At 30.2% G+C, this 26,573-nt stretch overlaps 2 protein-coding genes across 3 annotated transcripts; one reads left to right on the top strand and one right to left on the bottom strand.

Moving 5' to 3' along the window:
- Positions 1-1,808: 1,808 nt before the first annotated feature.
- Positions 1,809-3,870, top strand: LOC129291554 (probable WRKY transcription factor 70). Its single transcript, XM_054929005.1, has 3 exons — positions 1,809-2,321; positions 2,708-2,815; positions 3,170-3,870. The coding sequence occupies exons 1-3, from the start codon at positions 1,978-1,980 to the stop codon at positions 3,735-3,737; spliced, it is 1,020 nt and encodes a 339-aa protein (XP_054784980.1). The 5' UTR covers positions 1,809-1,977; the 3' UTR covers positions 3,738-3,870.
- Positions 3,871-17,157: 13,287 nt separating this feature from the next.
- On the bottom strand, positions 17,158-22,355 carry LOC129290374 (uncharacterized). 2 transcript variants are annotated; one of them, XM_054927129.1, is made up of 8 exons: positions 22,077-22,355; positions 21,864-21,904; positions 21,703-21,766; positions 21,279-21,467; positions 20,694-20,765; positions 19,745-19,923; positions 19,535-19,653; positions 17,158-17,704 (listed from the first exon to the last, which is right to left on the bottom strand). In XM_054927129.1, exons 1-8 carry the CDS (start codon positions 22,236-22,238, stop codon positions 17,601-17,603), a joined length of 930 nt encoding a protein of 309 aa, XP_054783104.1. In that variant the 5' UTR covers positions 22,239-22,355; the 3' UTR covers positions 17,158-17,600. The 2 variants fall into 2 exon arrangements, with proteins under 2 accessions (XP_054783104.1, XP_054783105.1); XM_054927130.1 differs by having other exon boundaries at positions 21,703-21,761; positions 22,077-22,167.
- Positions 22,356-26,573: the final 4,218 nt, after the last annotated feature.

The raw sequence follows: 26,573 nt of genomic DNA on the forward strand, positions 1-26,573 counted from the left end.
CTCATCTTTATAGCTGCCCAAAAACAAAAAAAACTCGGCCCTATAGATTTTCCTGGTTTTAATAAAATTGTATTATTAGTTTAAAACATAAATATGATCTTCTAAAAAAACATAAATATGATAATTATTTTTATTTTATTTTATATACTTGAGGCTTTTATCAGGGAGATGTTTCTATTGTTCCCCTTCAATTTTCTGTGTGAGTTGAGAACTATAACTTTGATACTTTCGTAACTAGATGGGAGATTAAATTTTGCAACAAATAAAAGTTAAGTCTCAGTATGGAACATTTTTACTAATAATGTAATAAAATTATTTATTTTTAATTCACAACATCTCCATTGCCAAGCTGATTTCAAAGGCTATATTTATTTTTATCAATTGATTCCGTTCATGTTTGACTGGTTCAATACGAAATATTGATATGTTTTCATTTAAATCAATTTAAAGAAATTAAAAATCCCAAATTAATTTTTTATTTTGTTTTGAATTCGTGGTTCTAGAATCTTTTAACTATCAGAGGCTGCTAAGAAAATAATGATTGTTGCATACTATGTTTACACTTGTTATCTTTGTAAGCATATAGGACGACAATTTTTGGTTTCTGGAAACATAGACAGTGTCTATAATTAGAAGTTCACACGCACATTTTGTTGGTGAAATTTGAAGTACATATATTGATAATAAAATATGAAATCAATTTTGACTCGATTGATACTTGATAGTAACAAAAAGAATGAAGTAATTAAGAACTTTATATTATAATTATTTTAAATATTAAAAAAATAAAATATTTTTTCACTATACATTTAAAAATAAATTAAATTAAATTAAAAACCAAAGTATTTAAATTGAATGAAAATATTTGAAATTTCAATTATTTAATCAAATAAATGAAATTCCTGGCAAACTTTTTTATTTTCTTGGATGCTTATTCAGACTAAGCTTTTTTATAATAAATATTAAATTTATACATCAATAAATATTAGTCTAGTTGATAAAAATTTAGTTTATATTTCACAAGATCGTGAGATCTAATTTTTTGGTTAATGTCAAAACTTTATTGATAAGTGATTTTTAAGTGGTCTAAATTCATTTTTTCAATGAATATCTCACATGACATAATAACAACTGTCAATTAAATCATATGATTATTAGATATTTTGTTATATAATATTTAAAAAAAGCATCAAATTTTAAATTTTTAAAGAGAATGCATGTGTTTAAATTTCTGAAAAAAATATTTTAATAATTTTTAAATATTAATAAAATATAATAATTATAATTAAACTCTCGTTAAATAAGTAGCTTTAATGAGTAATTTTTGAGTCTAAAGACATAGCCAAACTCTAGTGATCTCTGGATTTTAACGAGCCATCTGGGCCGAGTTCACCTTGATTGATTTTTTTATAATAAAAAAAATGTTAAATTTATACTTTTTTGTTTTTTAAAAAATGGTGTACCTTGATGTCTGACCAATCCAGCTGTGCCACGTTCCAGTCTGCCATTAGCTATGAGTCATCGATGACATAATCCTAGTGACGTCATTCGACTTCGTACCACCCAAAAACATACCTCCTTCCCAAGCAAGAAAGCCCACGACCCAGGCTCTGGACAATCGCAACCGTTAGTACATTTCACGAGCATGAATGCGCGTGGAACACTAAGAATTAATCTATTGTGGAATTTTCTCACAGGCTTCCTTCATGCTTCCACGCATATGCCCAATTAATTTAAATTTCAAAAATAAAAAAAAAATAATATGAAGAACCAAAATTGGGAAGGCCTGGTCGCCAAATGGCCATCTCTTATTTATTATCGTTCACGTTCTGGTCATCTTCTTCAAAACCCTCCTTCCTCTCTGTCTCTCTCACTTATTACTACTTACACTCACAACACGACACAGCACAACACAGTCCGGTTAATACTGTGATCTTCTTCACTACACTGAGAGATTTGTATTTGATTGGCTGTGTTATGGAGAATCTGGCAATGAAGGAGCTAGAGAGAGGGCGCGAGTTTGCGAACCAGCTTCGACGATTGATGTTTAGGTCTGAGGAAGAAGCTGATGAGGGTTTAACGACGTCGTCTGCTGAGGATCTTGTGGCCAAAGTGGTGGATTCTTTCACCAACACACTCTCTCTCTTCACCAACAACAATAGCAGTCACCTCTCTCTTCTTCATCATCAAGTTTCTGCAGATTCGTCGTCGTCGTGTTGTCACTTTCCTGATCACTCAGATGAATCTCACGACCAGAGCTTTAAGAGCAGAAGCCCCACAACCACCATTAAAGATCCCAAAAGAAGCTCTCCCAAGAAAAGGTATACATGATGCAACTTTATCATCACTTTAATCACAAGTCTTGAATTCGATTTTCAAAAAATGTAACCATGTTAATGATAGAGTAGTTTCCGACTTTCCGTTCAAAAGAATCTCGTCCGACACTTATTAAATTCCCTTAACTTGATGTGGGGCTGGCCGGACTGCGGATGCTTTGGCCCAAAAAAAAAAAAATTTCAAGTTAAGATTCGTTTGTATATATTTAGGTGAAATTATGGGTTTATGTGAATAGTATACATATATGTAGTCAGTATTGGGATAAGTTCTATATATTGCTGGTGTATTTATTTAATTGATTGGATTAGTTATTATTCAAGTTGGTAAAAATAACTAATTAGTGAATAATGAATTTGAAATGAATTGGCAGGAAAAGTACGCATACATGGGAGGAGGATTCCAAAATGAGTCCAAAGGAAGATGGGCATGCATGGAGAAAATATGGCCAAAAAATCATCCTCAATGCTAAATACCCCAGGTTTCCATCTTTACCCTTTCACTTTCTTTTTATTACTACTCTCTCTTTAATATTACAAGTCATGTTTTTTCTCAAAAAGTATCATGTCCAAAATATAAGATAGTATTTAATATGTAATTGATATTTTTTTTCTTCAAAAATACCCTTAATTAGGTAGTGGAATATAAAGTTTACACTCTACTAAATAAAAATGCATATGAAAAATACTGAACAGGGGAGCATAATTTAAATTTCATATAATTTATTTGAATCCTATGCTATTAAACCATTTACTACATATTTTCTTTCTCTTTTATCACTGAAATTGCTACATATTTCTCAAGAAAACTAAATTATATTTGTATATAAATGCAGGAACTATTTCAGATGCACTCACAAGTATGATCAAGGATGCCAAGCAACAAAACAAGTTCAGAGAATCCAAGACGATCCTCCTCTGTACAAGACAACCTATTTTGGCCACCACACTTGCACCAACCTCCTCAATCCTCAGATCATTATTGATTCTCCCGACCTTAATTCCACCTCTTCTTGTATCCTCAGCTTCGATAATAATAATAATAATAATAATAATATTACCACCTTTGACCAAAAAGTCAAACCATCCTTCTTAACCCAGCAAAGCCATCTCTTTCTCTCTTCTTCGTCCTCTTTATTTCCATCTGGTGATCCTGTGAAGCAAGAGAAGATTAATGATAATACTGGTCTTCGTCCTTCATGTTCATCCAATGATTGCCAGCTTGTGTATCCTGATTATGATGATGAAGTTCAGCTTCCTTTTGATTCTGAATATAATTATCAAGTGGACGTGTTTACTTCTGCTGGGTTTCGTGATCTTCTTGAATTTGATGATTATGACTCCATTGATGCACATTTGATCCCTAGTTATTTTGAATCTTGTCTTCAACTAGATAAGAGGTAGCTACCAAGTTTTGTAAGCTTAGCTTCATGTACTAGAAAACATCTACATCTTCCATTTGCTTCATTATCAGCGAAGTATAAGTTTCTATTTTTCTGGAAATTTTTACGATAAATCTTAAATGTGCACTTTATTACACCGTTGGTTACTTTTGGGCTATCTGATTCTGAATCAATCAATCACTCCCCCCCCCCCCCAACTCTCTGTCTGCTAACTGTTATTGAGGAAGAGTAACAGTTTTCTCGCAAGTTGTGAATATATCAATTCGAAATATACTTGTCACAAATTTCAATTATAAATAAGATATTTAAATTTTAAATATATATATATATATATTTTAATTTATAATTATATAAATTAATATTTATAATTTATTTTTTTTAAAAAAAATTGTTATGACCTAACTAGCATTATAAATTTTCTCTTTGACTATCATTTTTCATTCACTGACATATTAATTTCACTGTTTGATAAAGTATGCTCCCTCCATCCCAATATATAAGAGGTTTTTTAAAATTTTTTTATCCTTAAATATAAAAGGTTGTTAACATATTTTTTATGAATGGTCTATTATACCCTTATTAAATTAGAAGAAGAAAAAGACAAGTACTTTTATTAATTTACTTTAAAAAAATTATTTTTTTATTTACAATAATCAGGACAAAATTAAAATGTTACTGTGCTTTTAATTATATAACTAATTTTTAATTTATGTAATTTAATTAAAAATATCTTATATCCATGGAGGGAGTATGTATTCTTCAGGAAGTTTAGACGGAGACACTACAAGAAAATTTAAGACTGGTTCAGATAATTAATAAAATTGGGATGAGATATATATCAGTTAATATCAGAAGTCTAATAAAATTTCCGTCGCTAAATGTGATCGATTTATTTATTTTTCTTTTCTTTTTGTCAGAAAATCAACGCCGGTCGTTTAGCGACAGATTTTTGGTGGCAATATATATATATATATATATATATATATAGTACATCAACCTCACATCCTTCATCTTTTTTTTTTTTTTGATGAGTCACATCCTTCATCTTCTAATGCCATGGGATAGACAACTAGGTAGAAAATTTCAAACCTGTTTTATTAATTATTTTTGGGAATAATATAATTTTTATTCCCATTTTTTAATCATCAATTTAGTCTTCAAACTTAACTCAATACAACCTAGCACTTGTTAATCCGTAAAATTTATTAAGTTCATAAATTATAGAGACTAAATTGTGTTGAGTCAAAAAACATAAGGCCAAGTTGATTTGAATCATGAAACTATAAAAACTTGAGTTATTATGTATTAGAGTTTAAACTAAATTGAAAATTGAGAAAAACTTGAGGAATCAGAAGTTATATTTTTTTCATTTTTTAAAAAATCATCTTTATAATAGTAACTTAGAGATAACATCATCTTTTTTTCTTACAAACTATAAATAATAATATCTCAATGAATGGAATTATTCTAACAACTACCTTTGGAGTATTGGGGGGGCAATCTAATGACGGTTAAGGTGTTGAATTATTGTTTGGTGGTTGCTGCACCTCAAATCCTCGATTTTCTTTTAAATTAAAAGATATGGAATTTGAATGCTAGTGAAAAAACACATTAAATATAAACTAAATTTAATAGAGTAGTGTCTAAATAAAAGTTATAAATTTAATGTATTAATATTAATTAAGTGTAAATAAATTCATCTTTGCAATATTATAATTGCAAGTCCAATCATGTGACAATGATGGTAACAAATTGATTATGCTTATTATACAATTATTTGATATGTATACCATTGAGTCAGATTCAAGTATTATTTGGACTAATTAGAAGTAGAAGTAACTCTTTTAAGATAGTTTTTATTCTAAAGACGTGAAATATTGCTCTAACTATGGGTTATATGTGTAAAATCCTGAAAATTACCTTTAATTAATTAAGCTAAATGAGGATAATTGAGTAAATTAAATTGATATATGAATAGAGGATAGTTAGAGAGGACTAGTGGGCTTAGCTAATGGGTTGTGGTTGCAGCTTGAGGATTGGGTCTAGAGTGAGGTTGTGCCATCTAAACTTTGAAAGTGGAGGAAAAGCCCAAGTCATATTGCTGCACCACATGCTGCGGCATACACTACCTGCGCCATGATGCATGGTATGAAACGAGAGCTCCCCACTTTATACCATTCACCATAGCAGGTGTGGTATGCGTCGTAGTACATGGTCAAAGATTTACGATAGTAAGAGCCTCGTTAACTCAAAAAATAGAGAGAAGGAAGGAGTTTGAGAGAGGAATTGAAGGATGATGGGAACCAAGCTCATCTACTAGGGCATATCATTTTTGAAAGGTTTAGGGTGATTAGAGCTTGTCTACATCTACGTAAGTCTTCATCTACTTCTTTTCTTCCTCTCTATGTAGATTTTAATCTAGGATTTGTTTTGGGAGAATAATTTTTTGGAGCTTGGGAGACATGGGTTCGAATCCATTGACTTAAATAGAGTTAATGAGAGTTGTTTGAGTTATTTAAACTTAGTATTTATGGTTTTGTATGTTTTGGTAGTTGGATGGTCATTAATACCCAAAAATTTGCACTTAATGGGGTTGTTGGAGGTGTTAGATAGCCATTAATAATGGCTTGGTAGATTATTGGAACCAATACGAGCTAAAGGAAGCCAATAAACTCTATGGGTATGCCTATATGTGAGATATTAGAGTTTGGAGGAATTTGGAAGTGTTGAGTTAGATATTGCGAATGATCCTAATAAGGATATTAATGATTGTTGATATGGTTAAATTATAGATTAATCATTTTTGTCATCATTCAAGCTAAGTAAAGCTTTAGAAGTATTCATTATTGAGGGATATACATTTGACCTCTCAAATGTTTGAGGCAATTGGAGAAAATTTAGTTAGTGCATTTTCTTGTTTAATTGATTCTATGTGTTTATGAATTTGTTTGAAAAATCATGATAATTGTGATTTTGTTTTCGATGCAAGAGTGGCGACTTGAGAAAAATCCTATGTAATATGTGTGTAATGAAAATGAAAATGAAATGAATGTTGTGTGGTGATTGTGAAGAAATGCATGGATATGTGAATGTGGGGAAGAAGTGTAGAGTGTTGATAGTGAGTTTCCAAATGAGAAGTACGAACTACACCAATGTCTAGATTGATGATTCAAAAAGGGTATATGTGTGGTTGTTGAATGATGTGAGATGCCTTGTGAAGTATTGAGAAATTGCATGCCATGAATATGTTGTTTAAAATCCACATGTAAGGGCATGTTTGAAAATGTGCATGCTATGTGTTTAAGCATGGGATTCATTTGCATGATCTTATGAAGCAGGGTAGAGGAGTAGAGTTATTAAATCCATGTGGTACCACCATTCGGAGCTCTATGACTTGCCTTTATGTTTTATATCATCTTACTTGTTCTACCAGGGATTTTTCTATTTATTTAATGTAGGACTTGAATCCAACTAACCTCCACTTGTTCAATGAGGAGGCTAGCTTAGGATTACGAGACCCCATAGTGTGAGATTTGAGAGGAAATTGTGATTAACAAGTGAGTGTAGCAGCCTTGGCCAGGCAGCTTATCACAAGTGAAAGGCTTGGATAGTTTGATCACATAGACAAATCTTACTAAATAGCTAATGGTTTCATGTTAGGGGTATTAAAAGGGTTAAGGATGGAATTGATTATGCATATCACTATATGGCTATATAGTTATTATTATTATGGTCTTGTATAATATTGATAGAAGCACATGGTTGTTAGTATTATACTTCATTGTGCAAAAATAAAATCATGTAAATGTGAATATTGACTTGTGATTGTGCCTGGCCGCATAGTTGTTAGTTTTTGCAGTTAGAAATAACATGTGAAAACATGGTTTTGTCACTTGCATCATTATAATTGATTGACATATATTTGTATAGGTTAGATTAACTTTGGTTACTTAGTGGTTATACTTACATCTCTTTTTTCAATATTTGTTAGAGCTAGCTTGAGTCAGGATTGAGGAAAAGTACTAGTGGCTTATGATTTGTTAAATCCTAATAGTAGGCATCTCATGGATTTAATTATGTACATTTTGACTTGATAATTTGCCAACTAAGAAACCATAGTATTGACTTACTTGCAATATTAGTTAATTTGATTTAATTATGTATTTTGAGCCTTAGATTGTATATAACATGTTGCAAAGTCTAAATAAAATTGAAATATTAGTGCAAGTAAGAAAATGTGTAAATGCATGGATGTGATGGCTTATAAGTTGGTATATGAGAATTTGTCTCTCCCTTCTGCCTTTGTAATCAAGGGGTTAAGAGTTAAAATTGTGTTATTTCTATTATTAGAATGCGGTGGTGTGTTGCACAGGTCATTTCTAATTTATTGAGTGTAATTTAGGGGTATTTATGAGCTTATGGGACTTAGTAGAGGATGTGAACACCTTAGTGGAGTTTTAAAAGTAAAAAAAAAAAAAGTAAGTTTGCAAATGGGTGTCTAACTTTTGAATGAGAAATGATTTATGAGTAAAACTAGTGTTATTAACTAAATTTTTGAAAGAGCTTTCTATAGACATTTAAATTTCTTTAATTGGATATCAAATGAGGAAATGGGCAACATCAAAAGTTTTTTTGACTTTTAATGCAAATGCTTTATAACAAATTGGTATCTAATGTTTCTGTAAACATATTTTTACTTCGATTTTGATTTATGAAAAGTATATTATAGTATTTTAATAGTTTAAAAACTTGAGACCTTAGTTGTATGATTTTACAACTTGAAGGCTAATGACTTTTCAAATAATTTGGTAATTCTTTCTGGTTAGCCCATGGTTAGTTAGTTTATGGAGTTTAAGAGTGTATTACCCTAACTTGGAAAGAAACATATATAATCATGTCCGAAAAGAATACCCTAACTTCCTCCTTCCTCTTCATCTGTACCATATTGAAGGACCATCTACTACTCCTCCCTCTCTCGCAAGCTAATGCCGTCTAGAATCCTAGCCAACTAGCTCACGTTGCCATCGCCGTCAATCTCTTCAAGGCTCACCGAATGGCCTCTTACATCTCCAATGTCACTTGTGAAGCTGATTACAACACCAACTTACACACCGCCTCTTCCGTCCATGATGCTTCAGCAACGTCAGAGACGCCGTTGATGAAATCCACGACTTGCTAAAGTAGATGCGATTGATTGGAGTCACTGGCTCCAGTGAGGAGTCATCAAGTTCCAGATGAGCAACGTGCAGGCGTGTACGAACAGCTTCGAGGATGTGTCAGACAATCTAGTGAAAGCGAATGCGTGTGATAAGGTCACAGACTTGAAAAGGTTCACCAGTAATGCCTTGAAAATACAATCCATCTGATTTGACTTCTTCTAAGAGTGATTACAATATGGGTTACTGCATAAGTCAAATGGTTAGAGTGAACTGAGAATCCTCCATGTATTTTTTTGGATCACTTAATCATGATTGACACTCGAGAAAGCACCTTCAAATTTTGGTGATGAGGAAGGAGGAAGGGGGAAGTTGAGCAATAGAGGGACACACAATTGTGTTTCTTTTTACTCAGGGATAATTTTGTCATTTGACTTGAAAAAATTAATTTCATTTAAAGCCTTTGGGCTTGCAGAAAAAAAAAATTAAAATGTTTTGGACCTGAACCGATGTTATGTGTCTTCTTAGAACTTTAGATGATATTCTTTCTTTTAATTTTATCGAAAAAAAGAGTGTTGGAGTCTGGGAGGGCAAGGGACCTTCTACATTCGTCACTAGCTATGATCTTCTATGAACTTTTAGAGCTTGAGTTGGGAATGTACTGAAGTGAGACTGCTCTGCATTTACTCATCGACATCGAGCATGAACCTACTTTTTATTTTTTTTTTCCAGCTATTTTCTTGTATGTTGTTATTTATGGTTATTGTTTTGTTGTTGTTTAGACTGCTTTGTTACTTTTTGGTTTCAGCTTTAGGTGTTAGTTTGGTTGTATAAGTTTTTGAGTGGTTTTTACTTTTTTTTTTTTTGCTTCGACTGTTAGTTGTATATCAATTTTTTTATCAGTAAAACTGACTTGTATTTTGGCTAAAACAAATTCTATGAAATTGTGACTAACTGTAGTGGTCTTAAGTTTGAACTCTGAGCATGTTTATCACTACACTAAATTCCTGTAAGGAGAGTTTTGTTGTCCTTATGTTATGATTCTTTCTTGGTTGACATGAATATAATTAATTGAAATTTAATGTGGTTTTTTTAAACTTCCTTTAAGTAAAGTTGAATTTTTAAAACTTGTCAATGAAAATTATGTTTGTGAAATTATTCTCAAATAGAACTATGAGATTCCACAGTATTTAAAAATAATTGGATACATGATAGTTGGCAGTTGCACATGTAACAAGAACTTCTTTCGTGGGTCGGTCATGTAGATTTCTTGTTGACCAAAGAAACAAAAAGTGATGTGGAAAATTTCAACATACACGAACATGTTCAAACTTATTATTTGCTGACGTCGCTAGGATTTCAGCACAGGGATATTTCAAATCTATAGCCAAATCTCATTTATTAACCCTAATCTCAAGCTAAGTTAATTGGATGCAGCTGGTGTGACCTGTGTTGACTTCAGTGTGAACATGGAACACGGTTTCGGACACTGTACACAATTCGGCTACTTGATTTAAAATATAAAATATTAAAGAAGTTGTATATGTGTGTATATTCAATTACATTTTTACTTTTAACTTAAGTAATTAATAAGAGTTTTTTAAATAAATTAAAAATATTATACTTATTCCACTTAATTGTAAAATTAAAAATATATAAAAATTTTAAAAATTTAAAATTTTAACCAATTTTTTTAAAAAATAAATTGATTAATAATGATTTATGTTATGGTTGGTAAGCAAAATATAACCCCATCTCTTCCTTAATATAAGAGAAAGTTAACTAATTTTACATTTATTAAACTATAGTAGTTATATTTTTATAATTATTAAAAAATATGTCCTCTGTTTAAAAGTATATAACGTTTTTAACCGAATCTTACTCTCAATAAAATAGTTATCTACTTTTAAACTAACTTATTTTTTATACTTATCCCTATTAAAGATCCTATAATAAATATAAAGTCATTCATTAATAAGGATACTTTTAAAAAAAGATAACTATTACACCTTAAAAGATTAAAAATATCTTACATTTTTTAACATGCAACTTCTTAAAAATTTCCTTATATTTTTTAACAAATGGAGTATTTACTTTCTAATATTACCCTCCTTTATAATTAATAACTATAATAAATTGTTGTTTAAGAATCCAAATAATGATAAATAAATAAGAGATAAAATTTAAAAAATATTAATTACTCTAACTTTATTTTATATTTAGAACCCAAAAAACTTTCAAATTTTATTTTATGTTAATGATTGAAGAGAGTATATATACGCATATTTATTATAGCTTTAAAATTCACATAGATCTTCCTCAAACAACACAAGAGTTTTTATAAAAGTAATTTTACTAAAAATAAATAAAATTTTCTTATATTTTCAGAATTTATACAATTTTTTTAACAAAGAAAAAGTTATACTTTTTTAAATTTTGTTAAAATTACATAGATATCCATTCAATTTCTAGAAACAAAACCTGTCCATTTGTAAAAATAGAGGTGACATACATATAGTTTACCCAATTTTTTTGAATATAAATAATTTACTTTTTAATTTTGTAGGAGCCCTATGAAAATTAAAAAATAAAAGGAAAATTTATATAATTCAACATAAACTTTAGAAAGATGTGATCAATGTAAGTTTAATAAAACACGGCATTTAATTTGGATTAGGATTAGGATAAGGATGGGTCCCAGTGTTGAATTTGTTTGACAGCCGTAATTAACTCAACTAGCCAGGTTTTATTTCAGCTTCATGAATAAGTAATTAATTAACATCATGGTTAATCAAAATTAATCAATCCTAATCTAATTGGTAAGGATACTTTCAATACCTAATCAATTTGAGTCTCCCTACAAATTTGAAGATATAATTTGATAGATAACATGTTATTATATTCAATTATACGGTATTAGTCGTGAAGTCTGTTTTTGACTTGGCCAATCTCAAAATATGACTACGAAAACCTTTTAATGAAAAAATGGTGACGATGAAATAGTAAATATATTAAAATTAAAGTTAAATTTAACTATCTTCAATTAGGTATGAAAGCATTCGAATCAAATTCAATCAGAGAAGATAACCATATAAAAAAAAAGTAAAATTAACTTGTTAAAATTCGATGCAAGTATTGGTCTTGATGGAAAAGACTATGACCATTGATCAATTGATCATAATTTAGAGTTCTTGTTCATGTGAATTCAAAAAATATCTTTAAAAGTGCTACCTCTAATTGAGTTTAAGAATACTTGACTTGATTAGATAGCTATATAAACAAATCAATATAAGTAGTCTATATTTAAAAGTAAGAGACAAGAGAAAGGAAGCCACAATACTAACAAAAGTTAACTCAATTAATAAGAATTTAAAGAATTTATAAATATTTTACAAATGTTCTTAGTATTTAGAGATATAATGTCAGATCATTATTTTAGTCAGGCAGAAGAAACACGTAAAGTTTTGTTTGAGGGGGAAAAAAAAGGAGCCAGATTAGGTGACAATGATGCCGATGTTATGTCCCACTTGCCATACAAGGCCTTTGGATTTTGTGAGAAACCATACTAAAATGTTTCGATATCAAAGTAATAAAAGACTGAAGGATATGTTTAAAGACCAAAGTCAAGCTCTATAGAATATCAACAGTTAATTTCTTAAATTTCGTCCGTTTTACAATTTTCTCAGCATGGTTGAGCGTTCACACTTTCACTAACGACAAGGACTAATCTGTCTTTGTTTTTTATTTTTTTGGCCAATAAAACAACTCTTTCAACTACACCAATTGATAATTTAAAATATCAATCCGGATTTTTTTTTTGGCTCCATAAAAAATAAAAGTTTAATTATCACTTATCATCATCAATTTTATTTTAAATATTAATTTAATTTTTATCAATGCTTCCATTAATCCACATGTTAATTCGTCAATTAAATATATGAAAATTAGAGTCAAACCCATGTTTTAAATTAGACAACTTTGATACATTTTTACATGAACGAGTAGTATTTGACTATTTGTTCAATAATAAAAAGGTTAAGTATTGAAAAATATACAAATTACAATTGAAATGAAGTTAAAATGACACCAATATCAATATATGTTTGGGTAGAATAGCTTTAACCACTGTTATTTTGTTGCCTTGTGTCAACCAGTGAAATGAAACCATTATGTTATATTTATGTTTATTTCCACAACCAACGCCCATTACCTTTTTTTTTTAATCATTTCTCTTTTTCTCCCCTTTGTCTAGCTGTAACTGGTGAGAGCCGGTGAGGACACATTATTGAAGACTTGCATATCTTCAGTTGAAAAGGGACAGAAATTAGTTTAATATGTCTTGTTTTGCTTCACTTTACATTCTCCTAAAATCTTGAATCTTGGATCATTCCCTCCAATCATATACATGTGTGTGTGTTTTTTTTATTCTATTTATAATTTATAAAGTGGAGAGAATTTTTTTTCTTGTCTTATTTATAAATTACGTTCTTAAATTTTTTATGATAAGCTTTCCTTTTCACTTTCTATTAAATATTCGTGTGTGTTATTAAAGTATGCTTGTTTAATAGGGGGAATTTAAACAGAATTATTAAGTTCTAAGGCTTTCTTTGATTTTGATAAAATATATTGGAGGTGGTTTATAAATTGGAGTAAAGTAAGTCATCTTCTTAAAGGAATTGATAGTTACTTCCTTCATAGAGGAATTGATAGTTACTTCCTCCATTTCTATTTATAAAGTAGAGAAATAAGATTTGTTTTGTCCCCTTTATAAATTACATTATTAAATTTTCATCACAAATTTTTAATATGTTAAGGAGAGAAAATAAGTTGTTAAATTATGTATATTTAATATGAAAAAAAAGTTGAAAACTTATTTAACTTTTAGACAGAGTTAATGAGATTTAATGTTTTTTTAATGGCAATAAAACAAATTGAAATTGATTTATAAAGCACATCATAAGAGTGCTTTTATAAGTCACTTTGTATAAAAAAAAGGATTATTAATTACTTTCTTCCAATTTTATCTTTTCATAATTTTCTATGATTAGTAGAGTAAAAATGTGACATGTGAGAGATAAAGTATTTTTAAAGATGATACATTTAATAATTTAACTGCCACTCCTTAATTCTAATCAAATAATTCAAAGTGACTCGTTGTATATGACTGGAAGGGTTTATTATTCTAAAACAAATGCATGGATCACTTGTATAATATGTGGATTGGGTCACACACATGATGAATAAATGTGAAAGGAAAACATGAGCCTATGATTCATATTTTATAAATATAAGCTAAGACTCGGACGGTTGACTTAACTAATGAATTCATGACTTGAATTTCAAATGCATTACAATATTCTTCACAATTAAATGTGAAGGGACAGATTCATTCACAAACGTAGCTGCAATGTTTAGTGTTTGACCTGAACAAAAGTTTCTTGCTTTCACACTCGTTCGTCCATTCATTGGACGGCTAGCTACTCAGGACTTTGTCTCTACGTAAAGTCACTGCATTTGGTTTGTTGACTTCTTCGTAATCTCATATCTCTATCTGCTTTATTTTTTATCAGCTAATTAATTTATAAGGGAATTCCCTAACTATTCTATATTAACAATACCTTGTATTTTTATATGGCTATGGATTCAACGTAGTTTTGTGAATTTTCATTTCATTTCTATAAGAAATACACTTTATTTTGATTTAATTTATTCTTTGTTGTGGCATTGCAAAGAATCATTCATTGTATTAAATCAAACATCGCATCACCAAGAACTTGGTTCCTCCATTAAGAATTAAACCAAATTAATTAGAGGTCTCAAGCTTAAATTCTAAAAATATAGCAGTGTCAAATACTTGGTAGTAGAACTTTGCTGATTTATCTGGCTTGATACAGATTAATTTGCACGCCTGATAAATCCTCCAGTTAAAATGATATATATTGAGTACTCTCTCTCTCTCTCTCTCTCTCTCTCTCTCTCTCTCTCTCTATATATATATATATATATAAATGGAAACAAAAGGTGATCTTCCCCATAGATTTTTGGCCCCCCAAACAGGGATATTTAATCTACCCCTTTTGATAATATTTGTAAGGTATTTTTAATCCATTTACAAAATAAAAATTTTTTAAAATTCAACTCTCAACTTTTTAACTTAGAAAAATACAAATAAGTTTCCTTGAATATGGAAAATAATCAATAAGTACCACAAAAAATAGTAATTATTTTGAAGTTTCTATGGACTTATTTAGCATTTTTTTAGCAAAATTAAATTTTTAATCCTAAAAGAAAAATAGGGAAAAGCACAGGTATTAATACCTAAACTAAAGTTGTCAAATAGTTGTTAGTTTAGATAGGCAATGAGAAATACGTTTCTTATATTAATAACTTCAGTTTATGTATTAAAAATATAGTTAGTCATGATTTTAATTTAGTCATGCAATAATTATTATGCTTACTGTATGAACGACTTTACCTTTGTTATTAGCAATTTTAGTTTAAGTATTAACAACTATACTTTCTACTATTTTGCATCGGGTTAGAATTATAATTTTGCAAAAACGATATATGATAGATAAGTTTCTATGAACTTCAAAGTAGTTACCTTATTTTGTGCTACTAGTTTGTCATTTGTTCATTTTGAGGGCATTTAGTTGTGATTTTCCCTTTTAACTTTAGCATTTATAAAAACTAATATATTTCACAACTTTTTTATTGATAATCTAAAACAACTAAACTACTTATAATAAAAAAGATGTGTGCGTGTTCCTTTAGTGTTTCCAGTCTCCATAGTTTTAACAACATTGAGTGACATTTGTTATTTAGGTCTTTATAATTTCAGTAAATATTGAAAAAAATATAAGGACTTGACACAAAATTTGATAAAATAATAAAGACCAATAATTATATTTTTCCTTTTCTTTATCACTCTTCCCAATATATTATGTCTTTTATATATATTCTCTCTGTTTAATATTATAAGAATTTTTTTAAAGCACATGTTAAAAAAACATAAAACACTTTGAGCTTTTTAAAGTATAATTAATGAATTTTTTTTAAATACCCTTAATTATAAGTGTAATTAATAACAGTAAACATAAAAAGATATATAATTTTAAAAATCATTAAATGACTCATTAATCAATGTAATTCAATTATTGATATACGGAGATAACCCAAGAAAAAAAAACTTTTTCTATTTTGGTTCTTGGGGCATTGACCATCTTAAAAAAAATGGACTAATTGAAATAAATGTATTTGGGATTGTTGAACTTGGAACATCACATAAGGGATTTCCAATTATGAGCATCAATTTAGTTGGACCAATCCAACACTAGGCCTGTTAGCCCACGGATGGACTGTTTGTATTATTCAATTTCTACTCGTAAAAAAGATTTAGACTACAATTCAATATTTTATTTTTTTTAATTCAAATATCTTATTTTTTTTAACAAAATACTTGTTAACTTCATTTTGCATTTTACTCCTTTTGAAACCAAGAACTTCTGGTGTTCTAAATTGGGTCAAATAGCAAATTTACTCTTAAAGTATCCAAAAAAGCATATGTAATCTTAAATTTGTTTTTTGATGTAATGTCTCTTATCAACTATAAAAAAACGATACAATTTTATTCATACCGTTAGTAAATATTAACTTTAATGATTAATTAATTAAAAAATTATAAAAAATGGCTTCAAATATCACAAAAAAGGACCAAAAACTTGTTTGTAATTTTGAGTTCTTTTCTATTTTTTTAATAATTTTTTCTAATTTTTGAAGTTATTTTTTATAATTTTTTATCCGTTAATGATCAAATTTAACTTTTATTAAAAATGAAAGTGACATTGCACCATCTTTAAAAGTTAAAAAAGAATATTTGTATCAAAAATAAGTTTCAAGTTCAAGACTTTCCTAAAGCTATAATTTAATAGTAAAATTATCCTTTAATCCAAATTTAGTAAATACAAGCTGCCTACGTCTCAGTTGGTTTAAATGCCATCCATCAACAAATTAACATCCATAACAAAAACAAATCATACAACTTACAAGTTATGAATAATGAAATTTCTTTTACTTTAAGCAAATACATAGGTACTTATATTGACATGATTTTTCTCCTTTACAAGCTCATTTTTATGGATTCCTCAAACTTACTTTGGTCTCCATCATATTATACAATTTAAGTTGTGAAAGGTGCAATACATAAAATTGCTAGTCACTGGTATTCTTTTAAAAAAACCAAGGGTAAATAACAAGACAAGAGGATTGAATGGTAAATGAGTGACACATGAAATGTAAAGCAACTCCAACTTGAGCGTGCAATTTATGCACGTCCTAAAGCAGCTCAAATACCCTATTGATCTTTCTTATTGAAGGTAGCTCTCCCAAAAATATTTTTTGTATTCACACGGGCTCGAACTCGAGACCTTGTGCTTAAGTGGTCATAACCTCTTCCACCAAGTATTCCAACCTAGAGATTCATCTTAGTTACAATTTTGGCCAAGCCACAAAAATGTGGCCAATAAAATCTCTTCTAGCCATCCCTAAAATCTCTGCCAATGCAGGTCAAAATCTGACTAAAGAGCAAATAGGATGAGAAGTTAAAAAGGAACAAAGTTGAAAATTTTACATAGAAGCAATCAAGAATCTTTCCCCCGAGGAAGAAGGAGTACCTACATAAATAAAACACCACATGAACTTCAGTCCAGTTAGCTAGCAGCCAAAGATTGAGGAGAGCTTTTATCTGATTCCTTTTCACGGACTTCACATTTTGTAGCTTTCTCTCTTTGCCGCTCTGAGGATCGCCCAACACCTACACAGGAGGGGGAAAATACAATGGATCTATCAATATCCGTATTCATGGGTTATGATCACTGAATTATCAATAGTAGGAATTCCGAATATGAGCGCAAAAAAAAAAAAAAAAAATTTACAGGCCCTCTTTGATTTAAATTAGTTAGACAAATAAACCACGGGCAGGGCCTTTTATGATTGAAGAATGAAACATACTGTTCAAACTCTTTCTTCCAAATTTTTGTCTAGCCTTGGTTAGAATTGTGTTCAAAATTTAGTGAGTTCAAGCTGCTTTTGTGTCTAAAACTTCAGCTAAATTAAACCCCAACACAATCAATTATGATTTGAAATACAGATTGAGCGGTCTGAAACACAAGTTATCACTTGATTTCAGTAGAAAGTTACATATTTGGATGTAAAAGGAATCTATCGGTGATATATTTTGCAACACTGATGTCCAAATAAAGGTGATAAATCTTGCCATCGTTGCTCTGAAGCTTCATGATTTGGAAGTCCATTGACTCATATAGCAAAATAGCAAAGCTTCCCATCTATGTGAAAAATAGTCAAAGCAGACAACGCATCACTCCCCAAGTCATCTTCCTAGTGTGTGATGTATTTACATATTATTTGAAACCCATTCAGCCTCTGAGGGTTCCTGTTGAGATAGACTCATCTGAGTCTGAACGTGCTTTGAGAACCAGACCTCATCGGGAGGGTAAAAGAGGACAAAGCATAGTTAACAGCTTCTAGTTGAATTGATTAACCTGAGATGAGGTTTCAATAATTTGAAGTCCCATCCCTAATTGTAATTAATGGTCTTAAGATTATTAATTGTCATTTTTCCAATTAGCTATTGAAATATTCATTGGACAGATATGTTATAAATGATGTGGCATGCTAGGACTATCTAATAAAATTAATGAATAGTTTTTGTAATACTTCAGCAGTACGGTTCCTCTCTCCTTTAAGGTCTCCATCGGTCAGGTGATCCCAATGATCACTGAGGGGAAGAAAAGATAAGCTACCATGCTTGCTCGAGTCTCTCTCAATAGGTATAAAAATAGACTACATTCCGCATTAAAACAAAAACAAAAAACAAAAAAAAAAAAAAAAAAAAAAAAACACAGAACACTAGACTATACTCCATGGAAAAGGCTAACTAAATAGGGTGCAACTTATGATTGGGGTGAGCACCACAGAGTGCTGCCATCAAGGACATCAACTCTTGAAAGGCAGGGTTTTGACAAAGTCCCGTATTAGTAAGTCGAGTAATTCTCATGGTACTTAAACGAAATGACTCTTCTCCATTACAAGCTGATTTTTAAGGATGGTTGGTCACCATCATTATTCAATTTAAGTTGAAAGAGGGGGTCTACTTGCTACACATTGTTTGGCATGAAGGGGATATAGGTATATTCTTTAGAGAAAACAGAGGATAAATAGAAAGATCCGGAGGATTATTTGGTAGGTGAGTGGTATATGAACTTGAAAGCAACTAAAATGTATTATCTTTGACCTCAAGCATCTCAAATGATCTAATTATTCCAACTGGAAGATTCCCTTGGATTACAATTTTGGTCAAATCACAAATTATGGCCCATGAAGATCTCTTCTAACTGAGCTTATCATTCCCAAAATCTCAGCAATCGCAGATTAAAATCTAAGGATTAATAGGATGAGGAGTGAAAAGGACCAAAGTTTTGAAAAAATTATATAATATAACAAGACTGCATCAAGATAGAAGCAATCAAGAATTTTTTTCCCTGTATTAAAGGAGCACAAATACTCCACACAAGAGAGCTCCACTCTAGTTAGTCAGCATCCAAAGATAGAGGAGAGCTTTTACCTGATTCCTCTTCAAGAAGAGTTGATGTGCAAGAAATAAGGGAAGCTAGCTCATTTTCTGAAGCCATTCCAAAGCCTTGCCATCTTATTCTACCAAATTTATCAAGTAGAAAGATGTACCTATGAAAATAACATGTTAAAAGTAGTAATTGACTTGGAACAAATATATTGACTAACCATGGATTGGATAAGCAAGGAAAAACTTCTATACCCCGTAAGGAGATTTAGTATCTTCAGTTCTTTTCTGAAGTAATAATGATCACCAAATGAGTACACTGTCTTCTTCTCAAGCGTATCCTTGCTTTCATCACGATTAGATTTCCTTATATACCACAGAAGCAAACGCTTGATAGGATTTTGGCGTAAGAGCCATGAGTCTATAAATGACACCTGGACAACATGAATATTTCGTTGTAACTTTGGAAGGTATCATTCACAATATGGAAGCAGAAAAAACTTGAGTGAATTATCTCCATACATTCAATCTGTAAGATAAAGCCTAGATTAAAGTGATTGACTTGTTCCCTAGGTTAAATTGATTGACTTGCTTGCACCATAATTTAACATCCTGAGAGACAGATAACAAGGGACCAACCACAAACGAGAATTATTTTCATCAGAAGTAATATACTCACAAAAAAAAAAAAAAAAAACCAACAACCACAGACATGATATAACCTTCAAGTTAACAAGAAGAATAACTGGAGAGCAGGGGTTAGGGAAGTGATAAAGCCGCTCCTTTCAACAAGCCAAACCAAACATATTAGCTTGATATGCGACCACAAACATGGTAGCTTGTATGAAAATATCTAAAATAAATTTATGGGTACAAAGTCCACTTGCTTATTAACAATCCTTGCACTTGCAGAAGTACCTTGACAAACATATTGAGAAAAAATAAGAAAAATCTAAAGCACCACAAGTATCCCTTATTTACAGTAGTTCACAAACCAGTATCTGAGCAGTAAGCACTATAAGCCATTACCATAGTAGTTAAAGAGTAAGAGATTAGCTGATGCTACTCAATACTCAATATGCTCCAAACCTCAACATGAGACCATTATCTAACAGAGGGTGATTACAGCTACATGCTTTAAGAAATAGCCTCTAACAAGCAATGACAATAAAATGCAAGGAAATAAAAACATTTAGAAGCATACCTCGCATACATGGACATTTTCTGATTTACTAAATGCTTCAATAAATGGCAAGCTCCAAGAATTGATCATTGCCTATCAAGGATAAAGTATGGAATTTTATTGTAAAAACAGCATGCCAAAAAGCATATGAAGAAAAAAGTAACAAAAAATATATAGACCATCTATGTACATAGACCCTTTTACATGATCCCGTTTACAAAGATCGAAAAGCTACTTTTCTCTCAGTAGTTGAAATTCTACATGGAAATGATACTTTTCTCTCAGCATTAAGGTTGAATTTCAAACTTAGCCTCATATGCACATTAAAAAAAAAAAAAAAAAAAACAGCTCTCCATTTCATATTCACTCTCAAGTTTCTCTGAAGATACTTATACCCTCTTCATACTAGTTAATGGATAGCAATGACAATGTGCCTACTAAAACTTAAATTGAATAATAAAAATATATGAAATACTGTGAAAGATATTAACCATTTAACACACACACACTCTGTCAGCGTTGGATGAATTTTGAAGGGCACACGATGCAATTTTGCAAAGGACAAGAGCAACATCTTTACAAAACATTATCATCATCATTCACTACCTGAGAGTTTGCTCGAAATGAAAGACTAAGTAAAGATGCCTTTGGGACTGATGCTTGGCCAGCGTTAACAACATTTTCACATTGACGGATGGGAAGCTTTGCTATTGTTCCATCTTTGTCAATGACTTCCAGATCAGGAAACTTCACAGCTACCATTGCTGGAATGATCACTTTACTTGCCATAGCAATCTGAAAAAATATCACTGATAGATATCTCATACATCCAAAGATGTAACTACAGTTGAAAACAAGCAATACTGTTCTAAGGTTCATTCTACCTTGAGATACATTCTACCTTATCACATTCTGTACACAAAATTTAAGATGTTCAACGAAGAACTGTTAGTCATTAACAAGTAGAGTATAGTCTCGAAGAAAGCCAAAATAATCCAATTATATCACTGCAAATTTAATATGCCAATACCTTGCCACCATGTTTTTTCAGGTCAGCCATATCAGCAAAGTACCCCCTACTCATCTCATCTGCACTGCCCAAAATCCCATCAACAACATCATTGGCTACGCTTCAACAAAACGACCATGGTAAAGTTTCGTTCAATTCCCACAAAGAAAAACTGAACTTACATTCGAGCACGCTCCTTCTCGATGGCTGCCTTGCTTCCCAACTACAACCAAATTTAATTTTCACAAACTTGAGCTCAGCCAAAAAGAACATAGGTCTAATTAAGTGTGGAAAATTAGTGACAGGGAAATTCGTTCTTTAAAAATGGTCTCTTTCCCGAATTTTCTTAATTACCAGTCAAAGGTTAAATCAAAGCCCAAAACAGACAAAGGTACCTGATAGATATCGAGGAAACGATTAGAAGCCATCCGAGCCAAATGCTGCGAAGGAAGTAGGTGAAGGTTGTCCTGTTGCCTCGCTTGTGGGGAGACAACCATCGAAGCTCTGATCAAGAAAGATTGGGATATAAGTCGCCTCATCTTCAACCCCAATATCATGGTTCTATCTGGTTGTATTGGATGTTTGGGACTGGGGGTGGTCTCCGCTCACTCTCCTCTTCGATCCCACAGCATCGAAATGTCCAATTTGTGACTGAACCGCCGTGCCCGGGCGGGCATTACCGATGCAAAATAAATGAAAAAGGAAAAAAAAAAAAAAGGGGTGTAATTATTTTTCTGGTATACAGTATGCTTTTCCTGAACCTATTTATAAAATAATTTTTTTAATTTTATTCATAAATTATGTCATTAAATTTTTATTATAAATTTTTTATCCTTCATTAAATATTAAAAAATATATTATTAAAATATATATATATATTTTAATAGAATAAAGTTAAAAACTTATTAATTTTAAAATAGAATTAATGAGTTTTAAATTTTTCTTAATATTAGTGAAATAGGTTAAAAGTTATTTATAAATAAGATAAAAAAAGTATATGATATTTTTAAAAAGTTTGCTTAATAATTATTGAATGACTTTATATAATTATATTTTAATTTATTTTTAAAAAATGTAATGTATTGAAATTTTAATTATCATTATCAAAACACTTATATAAGATATTTAATGAGAGTAAAATTTAAATGATGTAAATTTTTTTAAAAAAAATAAAGTTTAGCTAACATTTTTTGTGAACCATAAACTAATATCAATGTTCTATATTTTGGTTCAAGGAAGTAGGTATTGAAAATATTAATAACAATTAAGGGCCTCAATTTTAAGATTAAACTTAAGGATTATGGTGCATTTTTAACATTTAAGGACTTACCAACCTATTCCTTTTTCATTCCGTAACCTAGCTCCATTACCACTTATTAGGCCATAAAACTTAAAGCATTCACTTACATATAGCTTTTGAGTTTATTTAGGCTAACTTAAATATCAAAATTATTAAATATTATTTTTTTATTTTTTTTAGTCAATTTTAATTTTTATCTTCAAAATTAAAATTTTTCAAGCAACATAACATTATAATGCATTTTTTTTATCCTTATTAAAGCGAGCCCAGTTATTGAAAGAGTCAAAATGAAAGTGTATAATGTAATCTCTTGTGTTTATTTTTTCTTAATGTTTTAAAAAAAATTCAAAACAAACAATTATTAGAATTTGACCTTTTAATATTGTGAAGTAAGAGGGAGTTTGTAGTGTTAAGTGAAAGTTGGAGTAACAACTAATTTCATTTTATTAACAAAAACAAAGAACTTAGGTTTTGACTTAACCCATTGGATTAAGTTTGCTTGGATATCTTTGACTTATTTGAGTCACTTGAATAAGTCCAAGTAAAGAAACTGTTTAAACTCACAAGCCTAACCCTTAATTTTTTTTTAGCTTACTCTAATTTGCCCATCAAACTTAGCCCCAATTGTTTACTTTACACCAAACCAAGTCCACTCATATCTAACATATTAATAGTTGGATCTTTGGTCACCCATAAATTTGAATGATTATCTAAAGCTCATAGAATTTAATTAAAAAATCTAAAACTTATGATAAAGGTAGGTGAGATGTGGATAAAGGCTCACATTCAGTTTTCTTATATAAAAAAAAAAATTGTGTTCGGGTTTAGCCATGAGATCTTTCAAATTTGATAGATCTCATCATAGTTTTAAGGAAATGTAATTCCAATATCGTATGAAAAGCATCTCAAAACTCTTTCTTACAATTATTTAGGGGAAAACTTGCTATCTCTATAATTCTACCAGAATTTGATTTGAATCAGGTCCTTTTTTTTTTTTTCCTTTTTTATGAGATTCTTATATTGCATTAAGCTAAAAATTTTAGTCCTTCTGTAAACAGAATTCTAGATGATGTTAAACACATGTTGATAGAAGATAGAAGATGTGTAAATGTGAAATTGATAAGGCAACACTAATGGACAAATTTTTTGGCCAAAGTCACTTTTCTCTTACTTACTATCAAAATACTGAAAGTTGAATCAATTATTAAATCAGTTAATATTAGAGGTTAAAGGTTAGAGATTCAATCAAGGTTAAATAAAAATATAAAACTAATTTATTTTTAATTCTACATAGATTAATTCAAATAAAAATATCTTAAAAAATAAATCTACATAATAATAAGATAATAAAATTAAAGTGACAAAAATTTGCAGATTAAAAAATAATGACTAGTATAAAATATTAAAGACACATGAAATATATAATTCATTTAAAAAAATAAATATATATTATTTTGGTAAAATATAAAATATTATACTTGAATAACTATTAATATTTGTATATAGAAAAATAAAGAGTTTTTTGAATATATAAATAATAAATGATGTTGTTACAGATTTCTAAAGGCTAAGCCTAGGAGGAAAAAAACAAAAAGCCTAGGAAGTAGGAGCAATAAGCAATGGATACATATATTGTGGTGGCACAAAAAGTGTGTTGGATAGTGTGAAGGAGATAATCATCTTACTTCTTTTCTATCCTTCGTTCATTATGCAGCTATTTCTTCCCTCCTCTCTTTCTTCATTATTTTTTTGGTTTCCTTCCTCCCTCCTTTCTACTGAGCAGAAGAAAAGGTAGTATTGCCGTTGAACCCGTGACTTGACAAGTGAGAGCAACGTGCCCTTACTAGCAAGCCTCGAGTCTAAAGGCTATTTCCTCCCTCCTTTCTATTTGTTATCATACTCTCACCCTTCATTTAAAATATGTGTCAAATGATGATAAGGGATCTAACTCCAACATTTTATTATAGAAGGCAAGATCACATTGTTAAGCTTCACCGGATAGTCGAGTGTCGAGTTTAATTTCAACAATAAAGTCTGGTCTTTCTTTCTTTTTTTCATTTCTGTCCTTCATCTTACCAGATCTTCATACATTTATTCTTCTTCTTCTTCCATTTGGATTCTTCTTCTTCATTGTTTTAGCCATTTTCTTAAGAAAAATATTAGCCCACCTAACCTGCCCAACCCCTAAAGTTGGGCAGATTGATTTGAGTTAATCCCGAGTCACCTGAGTTAACTTAGGTCAATAGTGTCCACCTTGAAACAAAAAACTGAATTGGACACATGGTTGTTCACAGGTTCGGTTCGGTTTTAAAAACAATACTTACTGTCAGGATTATCTCTATCCTTCTTACTTCTCTTTTATCCTTTTTTCCATCTTTCAATCCTTCCTTCATGCTTCTCTCTTCTCCCTGTACTTCTCTTTATGTCACAATAATTATGCTTCATTGCTTCTGCATTATCTTGAGTATAATAAGCTCAAGAACCTTTAGGGAAAGAATGGGAATATTATGAATAGTTAAATAATTAACTTTTATTTATTTCACAATAATCAGTGTTTGTTGCTAGTGAGTTTAGAGACCAAGATGATGATGGAGAGACAATTAGAGTGTTGAAAATGCAAAGAGATACTGAACGTAAAAAGAAAACCATCGCAATGGCCATGGCATGTTGAACACCAATTATCTCCTAACATTATCCTGAATCCACATGAACACAAAAGTAGATCCAGTTGAAGAAGGAGCCCTTTTCTCCTTCTTGACATCTTCAGTGTGGTCGAGCTAGTTAGTTCTAAAGATGAGAGAGAGATTCAAGGGCTTTTACATTGGGAAATAATGAGAGAAGGATTAATGACATATGCAATCTTATTAATGGAGGGACTGTTTCCTTTAATAGAGTGAATTATAAGGATCCAATAAAAAGGTTAAAAATTAAGAGAACCTGATTCAAAATCTGATAAAATTATAAAAACTAATAGATTAATTTTGTCATTACTCTATGTCTTCACATATTAAACTGACGAAGAAGTGCCATATACAACAAATAATTAAGTAACTAATAAACTCATACTACCTGTGCCTTAGTAAATTTAAAATAGCATGGAATATGGAATGGAATGATTACTAATGAAATTACAATAACGTGATATATATTTATTTAAATATCTTGTTTTATTAAAAATAAAAAAATGCAAAATAATCCTAAAAAAATACTGATCAGAAAATCCAATTAAATTCTAATTAACCTAAGAGATATTCTAAATATCTTTGTTCAAATAAGGATTAAAGGGAAAATTTGTCTTGAAAGTTTTTTGTTAGGTGCAATTAGTATCCTTAACTTTTGATGATGTAATATTATTCGGGAAGTTTCAAAAATGATGTGATTTCATCATAGAATAATGTTTGGCCTACATTGACTATTGGTTGAAAAATTATGATTAGGGTTAAAGAGTAATTTTATCCTAAAATTTTTTCTAAATCAACAATTGATGTCCTAAATTTTTAATTAACATATTGTTTTGGGTTATTAATGTCTAATTCATAAGAAAAATCTTACAACCTATTATCAATGTTTAAAAAATGTTCATATTTATGGA

This window comes from Prosopis cineraria, unplaced genomic scaffold (genome assembly GCF_029017545.1).
Source record: "Prosopis cineraria cultivar Desert tree isolate PC_DT_omini unplaced genomic scaffold, ASM2901754v1 PC13, whole genome shotgun sequence".
In the NCBI taxonomy this organism is placed as follows: Eukaryota; Viridiplantae; Streptophyta; class Magnoliopsida; order Fabales; family Fabaceae; genus Prosopis; species Prosopis cineraria.

Bases quoted from the DNA above. Each gene is read 5' to 3' on its own strand.
- LOC129291554 (XM_054929005.1), top strand. From the start codon at position 1,978: ATGGAGAATCTGGCAATGAAGGAGCTAGAGAGAGGGCGCGAGTTTGCG. The intron at 2,322-2,707 runs GTATACATGATG...ATGAATTGGCAG, and splicing joins AGAAGCTCTCCCAAGAAAAG to GAAAAGTACGCATACATGGG. The intron at 2,816-3,169 runs GTTTCCATCTTT...ATATAAATGCAG, and splicing joins CTCAATGCTAAATACCCCAG to GAACTATTTCAGATGCACTC.
- LOC129290374 (XM_054927129.1), bottom strand. From the start codon at position 22,238: ATGATATTGGGGTTGAAGATGAGGCGACTTATATCCCAATCTTTCTTG. The intron at 21,905-22,076 runs GTACCTTTGTCT...ATTTGGTTGTAG, and splicing joins GTTTCCTCGATATCTATCAG to TTGGGAAGCAAGGCAGCCAT. The intron at 19,654-19,744 runs GTATAGAAGTTT...TTATTTTCATAG, and splicing joins ATACTAAATCTCCTTACGGG to GTACATCTTTCTACTTGATA.